The 20,818-nt window shown below is 44.2% G+C and overlaps 2 protein-coding genes across 4 annotated transcripts in view; both read left to right on the forward strand.

Moving 5' to 3' along the window:
* LOC105471560 (peptidase domain containing associated with muscle regeneration 1) overlaps positions 1 to 2,043 on the forward strand; it is a 99,265-nt gene extending 97,222 nt beyond the window's left edge. Inside the window, exon 12 of one of the 2 annotated variants that reach the window (XM_011724098.3) lies at positions 972 to 2,043. In XM_011724098.3, the coding sequence (XP_011722400.2) occupies positions 972 to 1,508 (537 nt within the window). In that variant the 3' untranslated portion in view covers positions 1,509 to 2,043. The remainder of the gene's footprint in view (positions 1 to 971) is intronic. The other variant, XM_011724099.3, reaches the window with a different exon arrangement.
* Positions 2,044 to 14,400: 12,357 nt separating this feature from the next.
* Positions 14,401 to 20,818, forward strand: part of LOC105471559 (solute carrier family 1 member 2) — a 169,564-nt gene continuing 163,146 nt past the window's right edge. Inside the window, exon 1 of one of the 2 annotated variants that reach the window (XM_071074880.1) lies at positions 14,401 to 14,418. Coding sequence is in view for 1 of the 2 variants with exons in the window: in XM_011724095.3 (XP_011722397.1) it covers positions 15,358 to 15,374 (17 nt within the window). In the remaining variant the exon portion in view is untranslated. Of the gene's footprint in view, positions 14,419 to 14,756; positions 15,375 to 20,818 lie in introns of those variants that run through there. The other variant, XM_011724095.3, reaches the window with a different exon arrangement.

Genomic DNA, 20,818 nt, shown 5'->3' on the forward strand with positions numbered 1-20,818 from the left:
TCCATCTGTCCATCCATCCATCTATCCATCCCTCCATCTATCTATCCATCCATCCGTCCATCCATCCATCCATCCATCCATCCATCCATCCATCCATCCATCTGTCCATCCCTCCATCTATCTATCCATCCATCCATCCATCTCTCCATCTATCCACCCACCTGTCCATCTATTGTTGAGCCCCCACAATGGGCCTTCCACTGTAAGTAGACACAGAAAAGAATAGAACACGTTTTATTTTCTCTGAAAAGTCCACAGTTGAGTGGGAGAGATAGACAAATTTATCATAATCAGTGTGACACAAGAGAAGCCCCAAGGCAATATACTCAAAGGAGATTGAGGTAATAGAACATATATATAAAAATTTTACAAGATGTGTGCTCCTACAGGCTCCTATCAAAAGGCATGACCAGCAAGGACTGGGAAAATCAGGGAAGACTTTGTGGAAAAGTCTTGTGGAATATTCTGAGCATAGCTCTATTTGCTGACTTGAATGTAAATGAAATGTTTACAGTGGACCAGAGGTTGAAAACTTAGCCTGTGAGGGTTTGTGCTTTGATGGTACTGACACATATTTTTAATCATTTATTTATTTGCAAGCATTGTTTAACATCAAGATATTTCAAATAAAGATTTGGAATTCATTTTCTGGCAAAACTAGAATGCTGGTCCCATTTCAGCATGGAGTGGCTGACTACAGTGATGTGGCCGCTGCCCACCTTAGATGGCTGTGCAGCCTCAACTGTCCACTTCACTTACTTAATCCCACTTTCCAGGCTGTAGAAAGCACTTTGGTTTGCAATCCTGGAAGTAGAGCAGTTGTTTTCCATGATTTCTCGAGTAAGGTATCTCCAAATAATTGTAGCTGCCTCTTAGACATTTTCTCCCAAAAATTTAGCCCCAAGCCTTGCCTGTTCTTGTGCACTGTGGAGTGGCTCCTCACCATTGCTGCCCATTCCTTGCATTTGCAGATTTCTGCTATCATTCTGCATCCCAACTATGACCCCATCCTGCTTGATGCTGACATCGCCATCCTGAAGCTCCTAGACAAGGCCCGTATCAGCACCCGAGTCCAGCCCATCTGCCTCGCTGCCAGTCGGGATCTCAGCACTTCCTTCCAGGAGTCCCACATCACTGTGGCTGGCTGGAATGTCCTGGCAGATGTGAGGAGCCCTGGCTTCAAGAACGACACACTGCGCTCTGGGGTGGTCAGCGTGGTGGACTCGCTGTTGTGTGAGGAGCAGCATGAGGACCATGGCATCCCAGTGAGTGTCACTGATAACATGTTCTGTGCCAGCCAGGACCCCACTGCCCCTTCTGATATATGCACTGCAGAGACAGGAGGCATCGCAGCTGTGTCCTTCCCAGGACGAGCATCTCCTGAGCCACGCTGGCATCTGATGGGACTGGTCAGCTGGAGCTATGATAAAACATGCAGCCACAGGCTCTCCACTGCCTTCACCAAGGTGCTGCCTTTTAAAGACTGGATTGAAAGAAACATGAAATGAACCAGGCTCATGCACTCCTTGAGAAGTGTTTCTGTATATCCATCTATACATGTGTCATTGTGTGAAGCAGTATGGGCCTGAAGTGTGATTTTGTCTGTGAACTTGGCTGTGCCAGGGTTTCTGACTTCAGGGACAAAACTCAGTGAAGGGTGAGTAGACCTCCATTGCTGGTAGGCTGATGCCGCCTCCACTACTAGGACAGTCAATTGGAAGATGCCAGGGCTTGCAAGAAGTAAGTTTCTTCAAAGAAGACCATATACAAAACCTCTCCACTCCACTGACCTGGTGGCCTTTCTCACCTTTCAGTGTCACGAATGCCATCAGCTTGACCAGGGAAGATCTGGGCTTCATGAGACCCCTTTTGAGGCTCTCAAGTTCTAGAGAGCTGCCCGTGGGACAGCCCAGAGCAGCAGAACTGGGATGTGGTGCATGCCTTTGTGTACATGGCCGCAGTACACTCTGGTCCTTTTTCTTCCCCATCTCTTGTACACATTTTAATAAAACAAGGGTTGGCTTCTGAACTACAAAACAAATGTGCTATGCTCTTATTTCTGCATGCTGTTTCTCAGAGCTACATGTATCACGGCTGATGGCTTGGTGATAGCCCTTTAAAATAGTGCCAAGGGCTGTCATTCCCAAATAGTGTGTTTGACAAAGTCAATATCATCTTTTTAATACCAACTCTTAGAGCTCAGTGGGTCATGGGCCAGGGGAGGAGGGACATGGGTACCCTACAATAAGGCACAAACAGAAACACCAGAGATTCGATGATTTTTAGGATTGCCTCTGCTTCTTGTCTTCTAGATCCAGCACAGAGTCCTGCTTTGAACCTCCATAAATCTTCATGGAATGCTTTTATAGCATATGAATTGGAGTCACATATTAACTCACACTAAGTTTAGATATGCCAAGAAACTGTAGCTTCACTGTTGTCTGTAACTTATGTGATTTTTCTCTCAAGCCTCACTCTCACCTCCCACTGGATAGTGAAGGAAAGAACATGAATTCAGTCTAGTCAGACACCTTAAGTAATTTTGGCAGTGACCCTCTTTTTGGGGTGACTTACTCTTTTATCCTTTCTCCCCTGCTCTCCTCGCCAGTTTTCTCTTCACTAGGCTGGTGCTTTGGAGGCTTACCTTCCTTCAAACATTGGGATAAGAGTGGGGACCGCCAAGTACCTGCTGGTTCTTGGGTGTGTGTGGTGGGTCTTTTTGTTGCTGACATTTAATGCTAGAGTCTGTAATTAGTGTAACTTGTGCTATGTTCTCTATTTCATGGGGCCCGGCCCTCCTTCCTGCAGACTGACTCCTGTTTGACCCTTGTCTGGGTCACTCAGCCTCATGGCCACAGTGACAACCTCTGGCAACTGCCCAGCCAGCCTCTCTGCAACCTCCTCTTCCTCCTTTGGGCGATTGGGGGAACTTGTTGGTCTTTTCCATACCACATGACAGCTGAGAGCCCAGGCTTGTTACAGAGCTTTCTGGGAGACATTTGCCTTCTGTAGACCCAAACAGGAACTCCCCTGTTCCCTTAATCTATCTCAGAAAGCTCAAGGACTTTAGCCGAAGACAGGAGGTGAGGATTTTATTTGTTTCCCAACCTGTCTTCCCCCATGTCTGGGTCTTGAGCCACAAGAGAATTTCTTCTACTTCTCTTTTTGTCAGCCTTTCCTGGGGCTTTCCATAAGTCACATCCTCCTCCTTTCATTCAACCCTCCATGCCCATCCTCCTGGCTTAATCAAAGAGGGATGTGTTAGTTATCAATGGTTGAGTACAAATTACCCAACACTTAGTGGCTTAAATGGTAAGTGTTTATTCTCTCACAGTGTCAGTGGGTCAGGAATTGGTGAGCAGCTTAACCTGAGGTTGTCATCAACCGAAGCCTTGACGGAGGCTGGAGGATTTGATTCTATAAATATTTATCAGGTCACTCAAAGGTTTTTCTTTGTTAAGCCTAGAAAGCTTGGATCTTAAAAGGTGTAATGGAACTTGGATCAAAGAGATAGATCTGAATGCAAATTCCTGTCTTTTAACTTCTTTTCTAAAGTGATCTTGGGCAAGTACTTAGCCTCTCTACCTCAGTTTCATTATCTGGTAAGTTGGCATAATAAAATATTGAGATTTTATTGTGGTAGCTGTGACAATTAAGTGAGATGTTGTGTAAAACAATGAACATAATACATGATATACCCGGCAGGGTCAGCGCTCTTCAGCTAAGCACAGCTCCACAACTGCCTCGGTAGGTGCTCCACACATACGTGCCTACACCCTCCGTCTCCTGACTGTGTCCTGACCCTCCACCTGGAATATCATGTTCTCTACTTCTTTTTAATGCTCTCTTTACTACTTGTGTTATTTTCTCTTCTTGTCTTACTACTCAGATTTGGTTCACATGTACATCATCTTAGCTATGACTCTGGCCCCCTCAGAAGCTGAATCTGGCCTGAAATTTTGGTAATGACATCCCAGGCTGCTTGGTTAATAGCTCCATGGCCATTTGCCACCACCCCTAGATCTTCCTACCCTAGCACTGCTCTTGTGGGCTATGAACACTCGATCACACTCACCTAAGACTTTGAGGCAGGCAAAGAGGATCAGATCCAAGCTTGTCCCTTGGCCATATCTGGCTGCTATCAGAATGTTGTCCATCTCTTTTTGTAACATAGCCCTTGCCTCCTAGCATAGAACTCTAAAGCTAGAAATCGTGAGCATATATAAGTCAGGGGCTTTTCAGAGAATCAGAACCTTTAACAGTCCTATAGAATAAGAGATTATGATAACCACACAAAATTGTGACCACTGATGGAGAAGTCTGTGCAAGACTGTTGCCTTTGTTTCTGGTGTTGGATCTAAAATCAACCACACCAGTGGTCAGGAAGGAAAGCTGGATGTGAAGTCAGCAAAGCAAGGACAAATGGAAACCTGTGTTTGTCTCTTGCTGCCTCCAGTCTCCATGATGTGAGTGACTTGTAGTAGAAGCGGGTGCCCTTTGCTCATAGCTGCACACTCACCCAGTCCAGGACTCAGGGAAGCCAGAGGAGGATTTTCAGCAGGCATTGGAAGAGCTGTGGGCCTGGGTGCTTTCTCACCCCAACAAGGTGAGCTGACAGATAGTGACATTGTGTGTGAGCTGCCACAGAGTCTTATGTGCTTAAACAACTCCCAAAGCATGAAAGTAGGCATTGCTTCACTCTCCTTTCCAAATCTCATGTCAATTTCTCTTGTGCTCACTAACCTGGAACCATACAGGGAAGGGAATTCTGCAACCTAGTTTCAGTTTCCCTAAGTTGACACGGAACAAAGCAGTCACAAGTTATGGAATACTAATGCTGAAAAAGTGGCTGTCGACTGAGGACACCTTCAGGGAGCACCAGAGAAGGCTCCTGCTTCATCCAGAGTACTTTGGTTCTGATTTCTTTTGTGATGATTGCTTTGTTTTTTTTTATGTATCCATGTAGCCCCTGACATCTGACATTATACCAGCTGGGCTTTGGTGCCCAGGAGTTGATCTGGCACTCCCAATGAGACTGTGATGCTCTCTTGTTGAAGATAAATACTTTCACAGAATGCCAATATCGTCAGAATTATTCTGCGACTTTGATGGATCAAGACCCAAACAAGACCACTTCATAACTTCTGTAATAACAGACAAAAGCCAGGTGACTATGCAAACTACAAAGGTGCTAAATATCCCCCTCTGCTAATTAGTATGAGTGACTGCTGCTTCTTCATCAATTACAGTGGTAGCCTCTTTATAGTCTTTTTTCCTTTTAGATAAGATTTATTACATGGCCAATTATAGAATTACTCCCATCCAATCCAGAACAAAGCCCCACTTTGAAACCTAAGATCACTTAATAGAAACTCAAATCCTGTAACTCCTTTCTAACACACTCTTGATGAGACACCCCATAGTTGGCCATGATGTGCATCCTACCTCATTGCAAGGAGCAAAAAATCCCACTTGTTCAATTACGGGTATGTTTCCAGTGGTCTTTGGTTGGAAGGCATTGACTATATATATATAAAATACACATACATATATAATATATATGTGTATATATACTATATGTATATATACATATATTCATATATACATGCATATATATACACGCACATACACACATATACATATACAGATGCAACACACATATACATATACAGATGCTCCCTGGCTTACAATGGCTTGACTTAAGACTTTTTGACTTTATGATAGTAGGAAAACAATATGCATTTAGCACAATCGTACTTCAAGTGCCAATACAACCATTGTTTTTCACTTTCAGTACTGTGTTCAATAAAGTACATGAGATACCTATTTAATAGTTTGTTATGAAATAGGCTGTTAGATGATTTTGTCCAACTGTAGGCTAATGTAAGTGTTCTGAGCACATTTAAGGAAGGCGAGGCTAAGCTATGATGTTAAGTAGGTTAAGTATGTTAAATGCATTATTGACTTATGATGTTTTCAAATTATGATGAGTTTATTGAGATGGAACCCCACAGTAAGCTGAGGAGCATCTCTGTATGTATATAAGCATCTTCCCTAATCATACAGATTTTACTTAAATTTTACGTATCACATAAATTTAATCATATGGTACACAAACTTTAAGTAAAATCTATATGATTTAAACAAGACTTACTTTCCTTGGGAGTGATCAGGTTTATACACTAAATGGACTTTTCATGAGTGACTGGGTAGTCAACTCACTCTGTATTTTCTTATGTAAACTCCAAAAGAAATTGAGAGGAAGGGGCAATTCAAGTAGGACTGTTAACTTTTCATTCACAGGTAGTTAGAACTTCAATCAAGTCATTGGCATGATGGACAGGAAGAAAGGAAGATGCTGTAAGTAAGGAGTGAGTTTGGAAAATACATAAGATGAAACACGGGGTTAGAGATGGGATTTCTCCATGTTGGTCAGGTTGGTCGCGAACTACCGACCTTAGGTGATCTACCCACCTTAGCCTCCTAAAGTGCTGGGATTGTAGGCATGAGCCACTGCTCCCAGCCCAAGCTATTATTATTATTTTTTTTTTTGTATTTTAGTAGAGACGGGGTTTCACTGTGTTGGCTAGGCTGGTCTCGAACTCCTGAGCTCAGGCAATCTGCCTGCCTTGGCCTCCCAAAGTGCTAGGATTACAGGCATGAGCCACCGTGCCTGACCTGAATTTGGGCTTTTGTATTGTCCTAACCCGGACATGAATAAAGACCTTGAGTCTCATTGCATTGACACAACTGCATGTTGTTCTTAAATGATATCAGATGAGTTAAAAGAAGAAAGCTGACAGCCAATGGATGAGCCAAAGAAGTAAGACACATATCTTTACTCCTGCCTTATTTTTTCTCCTTCTTTAGTATCCTGTGAAAATTTCAAGTGAAATACTTTGGATCCCTAGGGCTTGGGGAAGTTTATCTTGTCAGGGCTGTTGGAAAGATAGGGCTGTTGGAAAGAACATTTTGGAGTGGCTTGGTAGCAATTTGTGGTCTCTCCTTGCTTTTCTTGGCAGCAGGACTTGCTTTCCCTGGCAGAGCTCTGCCCGGATGTGCTATTGAGGCCCAGCATTTTAAGAAGACTGTCTCAATGGCTGAGTTTTTTAGGGCTCACTTCACGTTTGTATTCCAATTCACTGAGTGTTTATCCAGAAGCTTGGACTAGGTTTGATGGAGAGCTTTGTCAATAAAGAAAAAAAAAGTCAGTAGATAAAATTAGGGAATAGCTTTCTCAGGTGAGGAATACATTCAAGACTGAATTCTTGGAGAAAAACGAACCACTGTTATGTTCCTGAACTTATGGTTTCTAGGAAAAAGTAATTCCACACAAGAGAGAAGGAAAGAATGATCTTCCTTTGTGCTTAAATATGTGCAATTCAGGAAAAGTTGTTTATTTTCCATTGAAAGGGGAACAGGGTGTTACAAATGAAGCTGTGTCCAGGTACTAATGAAATGAAACCTCGGAGTGAACTGGGATAACTTCCAATTCACTGCAGTTACGAAAAGGCATAATTTAGTCCTTTAGTCTTTGATTAAAAAAAAAAAACAACAACTCTGAATCTGTAATCTCAATTTAAAACTAAATTACCTGGTTGCTCTCTCTGTCTTTCTCTTATTAAGGAAAATTGCTTTATAAGAAAAATACTTTTGGGATGTGATACACAGCCTCTTTCAGAATGACCAAGGAATTTCATAAAGAAGTGAACAGATAAAATAGAACAAGAATAACATCGCTGGATTTTCTGAGGTCATCAGATTCTGGCTTGGGTCCTTGATTCAGTCCTTTATCCAAATCACTTAGCATTTAATCACAGTGAGCTGCTGTTCAGCAAAGAAATCCCCCCAAAGATAAAAAAAAAAACAAACTCTCCATTCTTTTGTTCCTCATGAGGCTGTCACTACTGAATATTGTAATGTCCCAGCAGAACAAAGGGAAGAGGGAAGATGGAGGCATTACTGGCAATCATTGCCCAGGTTAGGAGAAACTGGGGGTAGAAATTAAAATACCAGTAATCACTCTCAAAGAGTATTTCTGCTTCATACAGGATCAAGCAGCTAAAAAAAAAGACAGTTGCTCTAATTCAAAATGTTACGGTTTTTATGGCGGGCATAAAGAATTTGCACTACCCCTGACATTTAGCCTCAAGTCATCTTGCAGCAGAAATGCTGACAGAGGGAATGATATACTGAGAACTCACAATTCATCTTTTTCCATTGTCTCCTTCCTTCACCTATACTAAAAAAATGGGATGAATTCACACTCTTTCCGTTAGAATTCATCAGGCAGTAAGCATAGCTATCCACTGTTTGAGCCTTCCCGAGCCCTCTACTTAATGAGACAATTTCTGCCTGCAGAATGGATTATATTTAGACCAAGTTCTCAGTCTGAATTGAGATTTCTATGAAGTAATATCTTTTTTCTCATCAGCTAAGAGAGTGAGGTAAAAATAGAACTCCCAGACTTCTCTTTTGCTAATGTGTATTAACAAGAAGAGTGAATGAACTCAGCTTGTATCTTACAGCTCCAACCACCCTTAAGACAGATGATTCCCTTGAGTCTACTCAGTGACCACCACCAGACTGACAGGGCTACGGACTGGCTCATCTGTAGCTGTACTGTGTTGTTGAAACCAAAGCATTACCACCGATCTTTTGGGTGATGAGAGTGCCAGCAGCTAGGAAGCTGACGTCATAAAGATGATAACAGCTCAGTGTGCCAGGAACTGTGCTAAGTGCTTTATGTGACATAGCCTCATTCAGTTCTCATATAAGCCCAGTGGATGGGGTCACTACTATACCCACTGATGCTCAGAGGGTTAAATAACGTACTCAAGGTCACTCAAAATGGAAAGAAAGAATGATGAACTCAATTTGAATCTCACTGCTCCAAACATGTTCAAGATGGATGGTTCCCAGGTTGGTCTAATTCGGAAGACTGTTATAACTTCTGTGGCCACATTAGCATTCTTAATTCAATGTCCTGGTGGTGCCACTGTGAACATTCTCCTCCTGCTACTTATTGCTCTGAACCCACTTATCTTTCTGAAATCTTTTCAATTTGGGTTCAGGATTCTCCAGTTTCTCTCTTGCATGCTCTTGGCTTCAGAACCAACACTGTCAGAGAATACTATCTTTCCTCTGAAATTGGAACACTATATAATAATTTTCCATTCAGGTTCTTCATTCATCCTAAAATAGCTCATATTTTTGAAAACTAGCAAACTCGTATTAGTTGTCATATGAAGGAGCCCTTACTGTGTCCTCTGTTTTATTTAATTAAAAAAAAAAAACATTAAGGTATCTAGTCTTACAGTTAATGAATGGGTCAACGTGTTACAGATAGATCCAGACACACAGCTTGTAATTCCTTGGTTATTTAGGCAGGCAGAGGACATTGTATACCAACAGTGTATTCACACTACATGCCAGGACCTGTGATATCTGCTTTACATATATAATTTTTGAAGCTACAAGGATTATTTCCATTTTATAGAGGAGGGAGTTTAGGCTCAAAGAGATTAGGTGACCCACTCAATGTCAGTTGTGGAGAAAGTGGGATTTGAATACAGTCCTGCCTAGATTTACTTTACCAAGAACAGCTGTGTGGAAAGTGTAAGGACAAATCTGTTCCCAGAGTGGTTCTGACTTTGCAAAGAACCACAAATATGAATACCCCACCTAACGAGCTGATGGTGGATAGTTTTCTCATTACTAAGTTTTGGAGGGCATCAATAATCTTAAAAAGCAAAGCAGATGAAACAGTAATTGCACATGGGGGGAAAAGTCAAATTCATATTTCTCAGACATTACTAAATGACAGTGACTTTCAAGTGGATAACCCTTGGGTCACTTGGCTATTTCTCTCTCTAGGTCACTTTCTTCTGATAAACTTTGAATGTTGAAACATTTCTCCTTTGTTGTCATCATGAGGGGGAATGGTTTTATTCAGCAGCCTTTCATGGGAAAGCAATGTAGGACTTTTTTTTTTTTTTTCTATATTAGGAGTTCACTCCCACCCTACCTCCCTTATGTGGAGCTGCAATGACCAATCTGAAGCATTCTGCAGGAGAGCCAAGACATGGGATGAATCCCTTAGAAGAGCCCAATATAAGGGAGTCTTTGTCCCTTCTTTGGTCCAACTAAGCTCCTACAATAATTGCTGAAGAATGTTGAGAATTGTAGCATTTAGGACTGAAAAATTTGAGGCCATGTTGTGACTTCTTCCATAGTATAAATATACCTTCTTCTGATTTCTAGTAAATAGTCTGACTAAGTCTATTTATCTGCTGGAAAACCCCACAGTGGAGAGGTCCCACATGTTATGGGGGCTACCTGTTCCAATAATGATAACATCATCACTCCAAGTTGCATAGCAGAGAGGTTAGAAAGCAAGATTCTGCAGGAAGACTGCCTAAACGCAAACCCTGCCTTCATCCATTAGCCCTGTAGAGCCATTCTTCACCCTTCTCCATCCTCTGTTTCTCAGGGAGATGGAACTGTAAGGACTGCATGTGAATTGTTTCAGTGGACTCTCCTGCCCTGAAGCTTCCATCTGGCTTTGGCCAGTACAGAGTCCCGGAAGGAAAAGAAGGACTGGAGGAAAGTGGGCATTGGGGTATTTATTCCCAGACCCCCTTCCAGCAGGCTGTTATGGCCACAGTCTCAGCTCCTGTCAAGTGGCCTTCTGCATGCAGGACTCTCCCTTTGGCTTAGGATGGGCAACTGTTCCCTACTATTAGTAGCCCAGGGAGTCTGCCCTATCCCTTAGAGTTTCTCTACCCCCTCCCACACCCTTCTAAATGACTCCTTTATTAAACTTATCACAATTTACTTAATTTAAATATGCCATTCTTTTTTTTTTTTTTTTTTTTAAGCTGGGACTCCGACAAATACAACCTTGGGCAAATTCCTTAATTCCTCTTGGCCTCAGTTTTCTCCTCTGTAAAAAGGTGGTTTAATAATATTTTCTGCAGAAGGTCATCTTAGGAACCAAACAAGATACAATACATAAGGTACAGTACGTTATGCATATAGGAATTACTAGGGGAATGCTAAGCTCATACGACTACCACGAAGTTCTAGCTCACACACTACCTTAAATCAGCTATAGTAACTCGCTTCTGGGAACTTGGGTTAAGTTTCAGTCAAGAATCAATAAGGCAACAAATAAAAAAAACCCTTATGATCAAAATTCATTTTTAAGAATCCCTTACATCACCTATCAGAGTATAGTACAGTTGATTTTCTTGTATGCAGTCCTGCGGAGTAGTTCTTGTTGACGCTGAAGTTCGAGAACCCATTAGCTAGACTTAAGAAAGGTAAATCTATACATAAATGTCAGTCTTCTGCTTTCGCCATGACTATGGGATCCCTAGAGGAGACTGAGAGATGCCTATGAGAGGAATTCATAAGTATTCCTGCAGCTTGTGGGGTTGGCCTTGTTCTGTTCTCCTTCCAACGTTCTATTAACTTATTGCTGGTTAAGAGACTTGTAGTTTGCTGTGAAGATTAAAAGGAGACCCTGAAGTCACATGGTAGGTGGGGAGGCTAGGTTCTCGCTGTAAATTACACTGGGTGAATGCTGCTGTTCCCATGTGTCTAGGATGGTTCTCTATTGAGCATGAAAAAGATGTAAGCATTTCCCACACATCCCTGGGGATGAGGAAGCTAAGATCCTGTGCCCAGAATAAGGTAACACACAGTCTAATACTTAGCAGGGATAGTATTTAAGGCAGAACTGTCTGACCTAGAGCTGAGTTTTTATTCAGCATGGTCGCATGCTGTACAGTAGCTAACCCCTAATGCTTTGTGTGTGCACAACATTAGAAGAAAACTCTATGTTTTTGTAGCTGCTCACATTGGTTTTCTCGAATAACATACAAGTGTTTGTTTGCCTGGAAAGTTTTTTATTCCCTGTCTTTAAAGGCAAGAGGATCAGCCCTATATCATATCTTCCCTAGCAATTTCTTTCCAAAGGCTAAATGTATCATGCTCCAACTACTTCTTGGAGCCCTATTCTAGACCCTTCTCTATGTTGTTGAACCACTTCTAGTCCAGCACTTCCTGACTCTGGCTGCACAGTGGGCTCAATCACCTGGGGAAGTCCTTTAAAAATACCCAAGTCAGCCCCCGCCTAACCCCCAAGATGGATGAACCAGAAATCTCTGAAAGGTGGCCTGAGTATTATTATTTTCTAAAAGGCTCTCTCAGAACGTTTTAATGGGCAGCCAGTGTTGAAAATAACTGCTCCAGTTTGTTAAAAAATAATTGGTGTGAATATTGGCAAAAGCCCTCTGGCACGAAGAAAGAGAACCAGTTTCTTCTAGCTAATGTTTGTTAGCCAGAATTATCTGTGGCATACTCCATGTGACTTAATAGACCTGGTCTTCCAGGGCAGCTGAATGCAAATGTTTCTCAAGTATAGAACGGGACGTCAGGGCTTACAGAGAAAGTGGCAAACTGGAATGATGACTCCATCTAATTCGGCCATGCTGGATGATTCACCTGGATTCTCTCATGTCCTGAGCATTGAAAACATAATGAAGAATTTTTAAATTGAATGTTTAAAAAGGTGAAAACAACTCCATCCCTTTTTCTGTTTCCTTTTTACCTTGTATTTATGTACCACCAGGTGCTTTGCTCTTGGCGGTGAGTATGAATGAATGGCACAGCTCAGCCCCCAAAGCCTGTGTGTAGAGACTGAGGGATTGTGATAGAGTAGTTCATTCATGTTCATGTTAAGGGGGGTGCTAATAGCAGAGTAGTGCCCCTGGGATTATTAATATCTAGGCCTGGGAGAGATGGAGATGGCTTCTTTTCCAGTTGCCACCTCAGCAGAAAGGGAAATAAAATGCCTAAATTGTAAAGTTAGACAATTAGACTGTAAAGTTTGTATATGTGACAACTTCAAATACAAAGCCACACACTTACCCTTGACGGGGCTTAAGAGGAGAGAGTGTCAAACATAATACCAAAGTGAAAGAAGGTAGCTTTTCATCTACAAATTATTTTTAAACACATTTTCAGGGTAAACAATAATTTTTTGGAAGAGGAGAGTACCCAAAGTCAAATGCCCTAAGATGAAGGATGCTTATGGTATTTTTTTTTTAAATAAAGAAAATGCAAAGTTAGAGTAGTTCTGAAGGATCCTAGGATGAGTAAGATACAGATGATTATTCTAATGGTGCAGACAGGATTGAGAGAGAAGAGGGGAGGGGAGAGATGGAGAAAGGCATGGATGGAGGAAGACGTTTGGATTCAGATTTTGTAAAGGATAGTAAAGGAAGGAGGTGAGCTGAGATTTATTTTTTAAATTCTATTAATGTGTTTTCCCTCTTTTTCTTGTTATTTTTCTCATCTGTCTATTCATACTTGGATATTTTGTCCAATAAACTATCTTCTAAGGACTCTGAGAATGCACTGAACATTTTTGGAGGATTTACTGGGTGCCAGACGCCAGTTTAGGAACTTTACACATCTTCTCCATTTCATTTAGTTCTCTTAGCACAGAGAAGTGGGAGAAGATAGTCCCATTTTACAGGCGGGATGAAAAAAGAGATGGAGGAATTTGCCCTCGGTTACTCAGCTAGAATGTGGTGAAGAACTCAGGCCTTCGGGTATCAGCGCCGGATATCAGCGCCCGGCATTTAACTACCAATCGTCCTGCTGGGACCCCGGCTCCTCTGGCACCATCCCCAGGACCTGCTCTGAGAGTTTGCACGTGGCCAGTAGCGTTACATCGTCTAACAAGGTCCAGCACAGCGCAAATCCGAAGAGCGTCTACCCTGGGGGAAAAGAGAGTCTGTTTAATTTTCCTGTGGCCCTCCAAGTGAGTTCTTTTGGGTTCCATTGTCTAGACGAGGAAAGTGAGGCTTTGCCTGCTCTGCGGTCACAGGGTCGGCAGGTAGCGGGACCCTAGGTTCCTGCTGTGTTCCAGAGATAATCAAAGCTGCACAGGTCTTGTCATTTTTATGCAAAGCCATCCGGAAGGCTCGAACTCTTCCTTACACAAGCCCATCTGTCTCTGTGCGCCGCCCCCGGGGCTCGGAAGCAGGCGGCGAGCAGCGCCCAGTGGGTGGAGAAGCGTCCGCCGCCACTCACTTCGGCCAACTCTCCGCGCCTTCTCAGCCCGCACCCACCAGGCCGACCTCTCTCGGCCTAAAAAAAAAAAAAAAAAAAAAAAAATCCCGGCCTCCCCTGCACCCCGCCCGCCGCCCCCAGGGAGCTGCATTAATATTAATCTCGCTGAATAATTGAAGGCCGGAGATTTATTCGAGCTTCGGCGGGGGAGGGCGCGCAGCTGGGCCGCGTTTGGGCTGCACCACCCGCGTGTTTCAGCCGCTCGACTCCGCGGGGCCTGGGACCCCTAGACGTGGGAGGATGGGGTGGGTGTGCCCGCCTGTGAGTTTGGGGGTGAGTGTGAGCTGAAGCGGGTGCCCCGGGGAGTGAGGAGGGAGCGCCAGGGGCTGCTCCAGGGAGGCGGAGACGGAGGGGCATCCCGGGTCTCCGCGCCGTCGCCTGCGCTTCACCCCTCACGGGGTGACCCGGGGCCACGCGGGCTTCAGGGGAAACAATAGCGACTCGTTAGATCCTGGGCTTCTGCCACCGGCTGCCCAAGCCTTCCCGGACGAGCGGCGGGGCCTCTTTTCTTATTTGGCTAATTTATGGCGAGAGGCTGGGGGGAGGGATGGCAGAGGAGGGACCGCGTCTGGAGTTGGGGGCGGGGGGCGGCGGTTAAAGGAGTTGCCCCAGGCGGCGGCGCGGGTGATGTCAGCTCTCGACGAAAATAGAGAGGGATCGCCTGCAAATCCTCAGCTCCGGCGGGGCTAAACCTTGCAATCCCTCCCCGGCCGGCGCCGAGCCAGGGCGCAGCGGCCTCCACCGCCTCCCCCGGCGCGCACACACCCGCACACGCGCACGCACGCTCACCGTCCTCTGCCACCACTCTCTGCTCCCGCCACTCGCCGCACCCGCGAGCCCCGCAGCAAAGCACAGGTGGCAGCGGCTGCAGGGCGCATCTCCGGCGTGCGCCCTCCTGCAGCCCTGGGTGCATCGCTCTCTCAGGGAAGCCACCCTCGGAGCCCCCGGAGCTCACGCCAAGCGCCATCCCCGCGGGCGGAGGGGAGCGCGGGTCGCGCGCCGTGGAGAGCCGGGACGCGGATTAGCGCCCGCAGGAGCCTCCTGCGCCCGTTGAGGCGCTAAAGGGCTTACCCCGGAGGCGGGTGGAAGGGCAGGCAGAGGCTCCTCTTAAATACCGCTCCCGGCAGCACTTCGCGCTCACCCCGGCGCCCGCTCTCTCCCTCGCCCACAGCTGCCGGATAGTGCTGAAGAGGAGGGGGCGTTCCCCAGACCATGGCATCCACGGAAGGGTGAGGGGATTTTTAGCTGTACCCGCGGGAAAGCGGGGTCGCGCGCGGGATGGTGGTGCCCCTATCCGGGATGGGGACAGAGAGGCGTCGGCGGCGGGCCTGGGAGATGGTGGCGGAGCAGTGGCTTGGCTGGGGATGCGATGGTGCGGAGGGGATTGATTTTCTTTCCTGGAGATTGCTGCTTAATCCTTTGAAAATGCGAGAGGCGGAGGGTTGTTGTATTTTGATTAAAAGGGTAAGGTGCGCTGGGGGCTTGAGAGTGTGAGGAAGAAATCCTCCTGAGGTTACTTTTGAGATTTCAAAACAATAGGGGATTGGGCACAGTGTGAGCAGACACCGGGGTAGCAGCGCCTGGAGCGCGGCGCCGCAGGCCCGACGCGGGCTTGCAGGTGGGACCGGCCCGGAATGAATGAGCCAAGACCGGGCCTTGGGGCGGGGCAAGGACCAGCGCGCCTGGCCTTGAACGCCAGGTTTGCAGAGTCGCCGTGGAGATGCTGGGCCCACTCCGATCGCTCCTTGTCCCTGGAAGGCGGAATCTCCCTGGCTAGCTCTAAGGAAGGCTGGAAGAGATTTGGGTGCTTCCCGGGAGGAGGCGGGAAAACGTGTGGTCTGGGACAAGGGCAGGAGTCGCCAGACTCCAGCGGACGGGGATAGCACTGGCTTCCCTGTTCAGCCCGAGGGTCTGGAGTCGTGTCCTGCCTCCCCGAGACTGCAGTTGGCATGGGGAAAGCTCCCTCACAGTGATAATTAAAGACATCTGTCTTTAGCAAGAGACAGAAGGGGCTGCAGGGGGCAAAAGGATTCTTTGAATACTCACACATCAAAGAAAAGGTCCACAAACAGAATCCTTGGACCAGTATCTCTCAGAAAACTTTTTGGGCTTGATAGAACCTGAGTGGCAATGAAAAGACTGGGCAGCTCAGCCCTTTGGTTAATTCCCAAAATTGCACTTACTCACTTGCAAGCGATCACAGGATCCATGTTATGTGAAAAGCAAATATCAGGGACTTCTCTGGGCTCAAGTGGTGGTGTTGGCATTTTCCAGTTTCTCCTAAGACATTTTACCAACTCCGCAGGCTTGTTTTAGGGGAATGGATCTCTAAGCAGGCGTGAAGAGCTGGTATCCAAAGCCAGATCTCTAGACTGCAATCTCCAATAGAAGGAAAATATTTCTAAAACTGTCTCTCTGTGTCCAGGAGAAGGAATTCCTTCCTTTTCTGTCCCCCAGAGTCCTTCCAAACGCATCTGGCATCTTGTCATTGCATGAAATTTTGTCTCTCCCTTTGCCCTAACCATTCTGCAGTTTGGACTTTTTTGATTATTATTTCTCCAAAAAGATGTTTCAGGAAGACATCTGTGTACAAGGAGGGTGGTACCTTGTGCTAAAAAAAGATCTCTAGAAATAGATAGTAGGAGCCCATATTGATCAAGATCAGTGCCTTCCCATGTTTAATTAAAAAGGCTTTTATATGAGAAAAGATATGAAAGCATTTCTGGTTGCCTTCAGGGACCTTCTAGAATTATCCTTGCTTGTAAAGGCTAGGGTGGAAAACATCTGTGAAAAAGATGGATGATATTAGTTTTCCAAATCCTGCATCCAGCTTACTCCCTATTTTGATGGCCAGATAGAGGAGAAGTTATGACAACAACCCCAAACTGAGTATGTTTATTTCACCTTTGTCCTAAATGAAAGCTGTCAAATGATGTGACATTCAATATAGAGCCAAAGTGATTTTCAGCATTTTAGAAAGATTCCCATCCAATTAATCCCATCCTTCTGCACCAGGTATGGTTAAGAAAAGATTCATCAGAGGAATTTATATTTAAGAGATGAAAGAATTGAAAAAAACTTGAATGGCTGGGAAACAAATATAAGATCTATGATCCGTTATTATTTAACAGCAGTAACTGATGAGCAGGTGACATTCTCAGAGGCCCTGGTCTTTCCTTTCTTCTTCTCTTCTTTTATTCCAGGAGCATTTACTGAGCACTTGTTGGGTGGAACTCACATGTGAGGAACTCTGAGTTGGGGGGATACAGAAACAGTCTGGGATCTGCCTTTTAGAAGTCTAGCTCCATCCAGTCAAGGATTTTTATTAGTAAATTGTTCACGTGGATTCATGAGATCTCTTGCCCCTTCTAACATCTTTGATTAATGTGCCTTGTAAAGAAAAATTTACTAAGACTCCTCAGGCTATCTCCTTTGTTGGCTTTTGCCATTTAACAATATTGAAATTGTTTCCTTGAAACACATTACTGAGAAGGAAGCAAAAATAGCAATATTGTTATATGCTTTCAATTTATATGTTTTCATTTCAACTCTGTTTGATCCAGAATGTTTGGGGAATAGGGTAATATGGGAAACTGACCATTCTGGTTCACATTTATTTGGTGATGTCATTAACAGCAGCAGAACGTGTTAATTACCAATTTCTAAAGAATTATTAGAAGCAATAATGACATCTTATGTTTGTTTAACACTTCACTTTCAAAGCTCATTCGTGTACCTCATCACATTTGGTTCTTCCAGTAACTCTGTGAAGTAGGCAGTCCAACAAAAATAGACTTTAAGGATAAAATTATACATAGAGAATATAATACCATCTTTCCAGAAAGATTCCAATACTTGGAAAAGCTTTGGGGTTATCATCTGAAAATGATGTGTGCTGGGCATGGCTGGTGCAGATTACTGGCTTTCTCTCAAACTTTTGGCATACCTATCCTGCAAATTGCCTTTTAGGATATTCTTTGTAACCTGTGCATTGGTCTTTGCCTGTGCAGAGCGTATGCCACCACAGTCTGGTTTTCTGAGAGCTTTGATTATTTGGAATTGAGATTATTAGCATCCGGTTTCTATAAAAATCAATAGTGGACACTTTGGTAGTTCCCAGGTTCTGAGAGATATTTTCCTGCAAAGCAAGGTCGAATTTAATAGTTGAGCATTCTTTCTTTCTGAGTTCCCTGTCATGGCTAGAATTATGGAGATGGCTTTTAGGTCCCTGACCCAAATTGGAAAGAGATTATAAGTAGTTGGTGGCAGCCAGGCTAGTGTCCATTACAGACTGGGTCACAGTGGAGTGCCCAGATGCTGAAGAGGCAGGCATTTTAGAAATATCTTCTTGGAGGTGGGGGGTGGCTAGGTCACTCTGTATGTCAGAGACCCAAGGCAATCTGTCTTCTGATCAGCTCCCGTGAGCCGAGGGGTCAGGGCGAAAGCCAGCCATGAGGGCCTGTGCTTCAGTTTGACTTAAAGAGCCAGGGAAACAGAAATCTGCTGACAGTGGAAAAACCCTGGCAAGGGAGACCCCTTGAATTTATTATTTCAAGCAAATAAAAGCAAACCATAACCATTGTCCTCTTGCTTTTCCCCTTGGGAATGAATCTGAGGTCAGCAGGAGGAAGAGCCCACAGAGTGGACTTATTGGCAAATGAGTGAAAGATATGGGGCTTATGTGGTCTAGAGGGGTTTGCAGGTTGCATGCCTCAGGCTTGGCTGGAATTTTCTTTTCTCATTTTCAATAATATAGAAATCAGCCTCCTTGGGGAAAATAGATATTAGGAGAGCTATGAGAAAACCATTTCATGTTTACTAAGACAGTCGCTTGTGAGTAATTGAAAGCTTAATTCTCAGGAAATAATTTCTAAATCCAGATGAAACTTGTGAGGCGGAAACTCCATGTTATTAAAAACCAAAAGACAAATCTGTTCATCAGTATCAATGGCCACTTCTTTTCCTCTTCCATGCAACACAGTTAGGTGTTTTGTGTCTCCTTTGGCTTTGGCTTTAAAGGATGTGTCAGACAAGGAAAAGTCCTTAAGCAATGATGTTTCAGCTGCAAAAAACGAGCAATATATTTAACAGCTAAGTGTGAGATTTCTGGGTCAGTGTGCCATAAATCCTACAGTTCCAGAATTGCAAAGCTTTTTCATAATTTGAAGCTCAACACAGAGTGATTTCAATGTAAATCCTCCCCTCCCTGCCCTCCTCCATGGCTGTGTCACACAATGCCCTGATGTCTGGTTTCCCCCCTTTTAAAGGCAAACCGAATTGTTTCTCATATTGAATTTTTCCCCCATTGGACTGGCTTGCCTCTTGGCATGAGCTGAAACTATTCTTCATTTCAATCATCTACTACAATTATTTTAATCTACTAACACACTGATAGTATTAAATCTTCTAGCAATAGTAAGCAGAAGCATTATTCTGAAGATAAAATTTTAGTTTTGCTTGCATTTAAAGAACTTGTCTTCGCAGTCTGAAGAAACATCTAACAAACAAACGCCAGACACTGCCTTGCTTGCAGCTTTTGATTTCATGCCCTTAACAGCTTGTTGGGGGCCAAGCAGGATGCTGCATAGAAAGGGTTTTAGAATCCAGATTATGGCAAATCTCTTTATTTACCGTGATCGTGAGCTCGCTCTCTCCTCCCTCTGCCCGCCCCTCACCCCGCAACTCTCCAAGTGCCAACTCCTTGGAATGAATTAATTAAAGGAATGTTTAAAAATATCTCATTGCTCCATCTCCACGTGCTCCATCATTGACTGGAGGCAGATGGGCCACATATTTGTCGGTAGAATAGAAAAGGACTAGCATCTCGTTATAAATCTGTCTGGTTGTCTTTAAATGATGTCAGAAAAGACAATGGGCCCGCAGTATTAAAGGAGAATGAAAGGAAGATCTTTAAAATTTTAAAAAGAAGACCTCATTTTCTTAATGCTTTGGCATTTCTTTTAAAAAGTGTTGTTTCTCAATGATGTTGGTATTTATTTATTTTTCATTCATGTATTTAATGTCTCACTTGGATAAGCAGATATGACCACTGTTTGTGGAACTGCCGTTTGGTGTTTTTGGCAATCTCGACAGTTGCTTTAGAGTATGGACTCACTGAGCAAGAACTGTCCTTTGAAAATGGAATGAAAAGAATGAACTCGATTTGGTGGCTGGACTTGATCTGTGTCAATCCTGGTCTCTAGGATAGATGACGGCAATGTTAAAGACCTTGAATGAAGTGTTTGGGGTCAAGGAGGGAGATGCTGTCCCCATGCCCCGTCTATATTAGAGGCGTCACTTATATCACTGAGAGTACTTTTTTCTCTTACGTTTGGTCAGGAGGGCCATCTGTCACTTGCTGTTTGTAATCTGGCACAGGACTTTCTGTCATGTGGTTCTGCCATCCAAAGTTCCCAGCCACTGTGCTGTCAGGATCACAGAGCTGGTGATGAACTTGGAAGTGAGGCTGAGACCTGTCTGCCTCCTGCTTTGCCTGTTTCCCAGCACTGGATGTGAGGTACTGGGTGCCTGTGGACTGTATGTGGCCCATGGGTATATTCTTTTAGGCTCACAGAGGATTTTGAACATGTTTTAATTGTTCACCTATACTTAAAAATGTTTTACCTTAAAAAAAAAATCCCAATTCTGGCTTCTCTTAAAAATTGGGAGATCT

This window comes from Macaca nemestrina, chromosome 12, assembly GCF_043159975.1.
Source record: "Macaca nemestrina isolate mMacNem1 chromosome 12, mMacNem.hap1, whole genome shotgun sequence".
Taxonomy (NCBI): domain Eukaryota; kingdom Metazoa; phylum Chordata; class Mammalia; order Primates; family Cercopithecidae; genus Macaca; species Macaca nemestrina.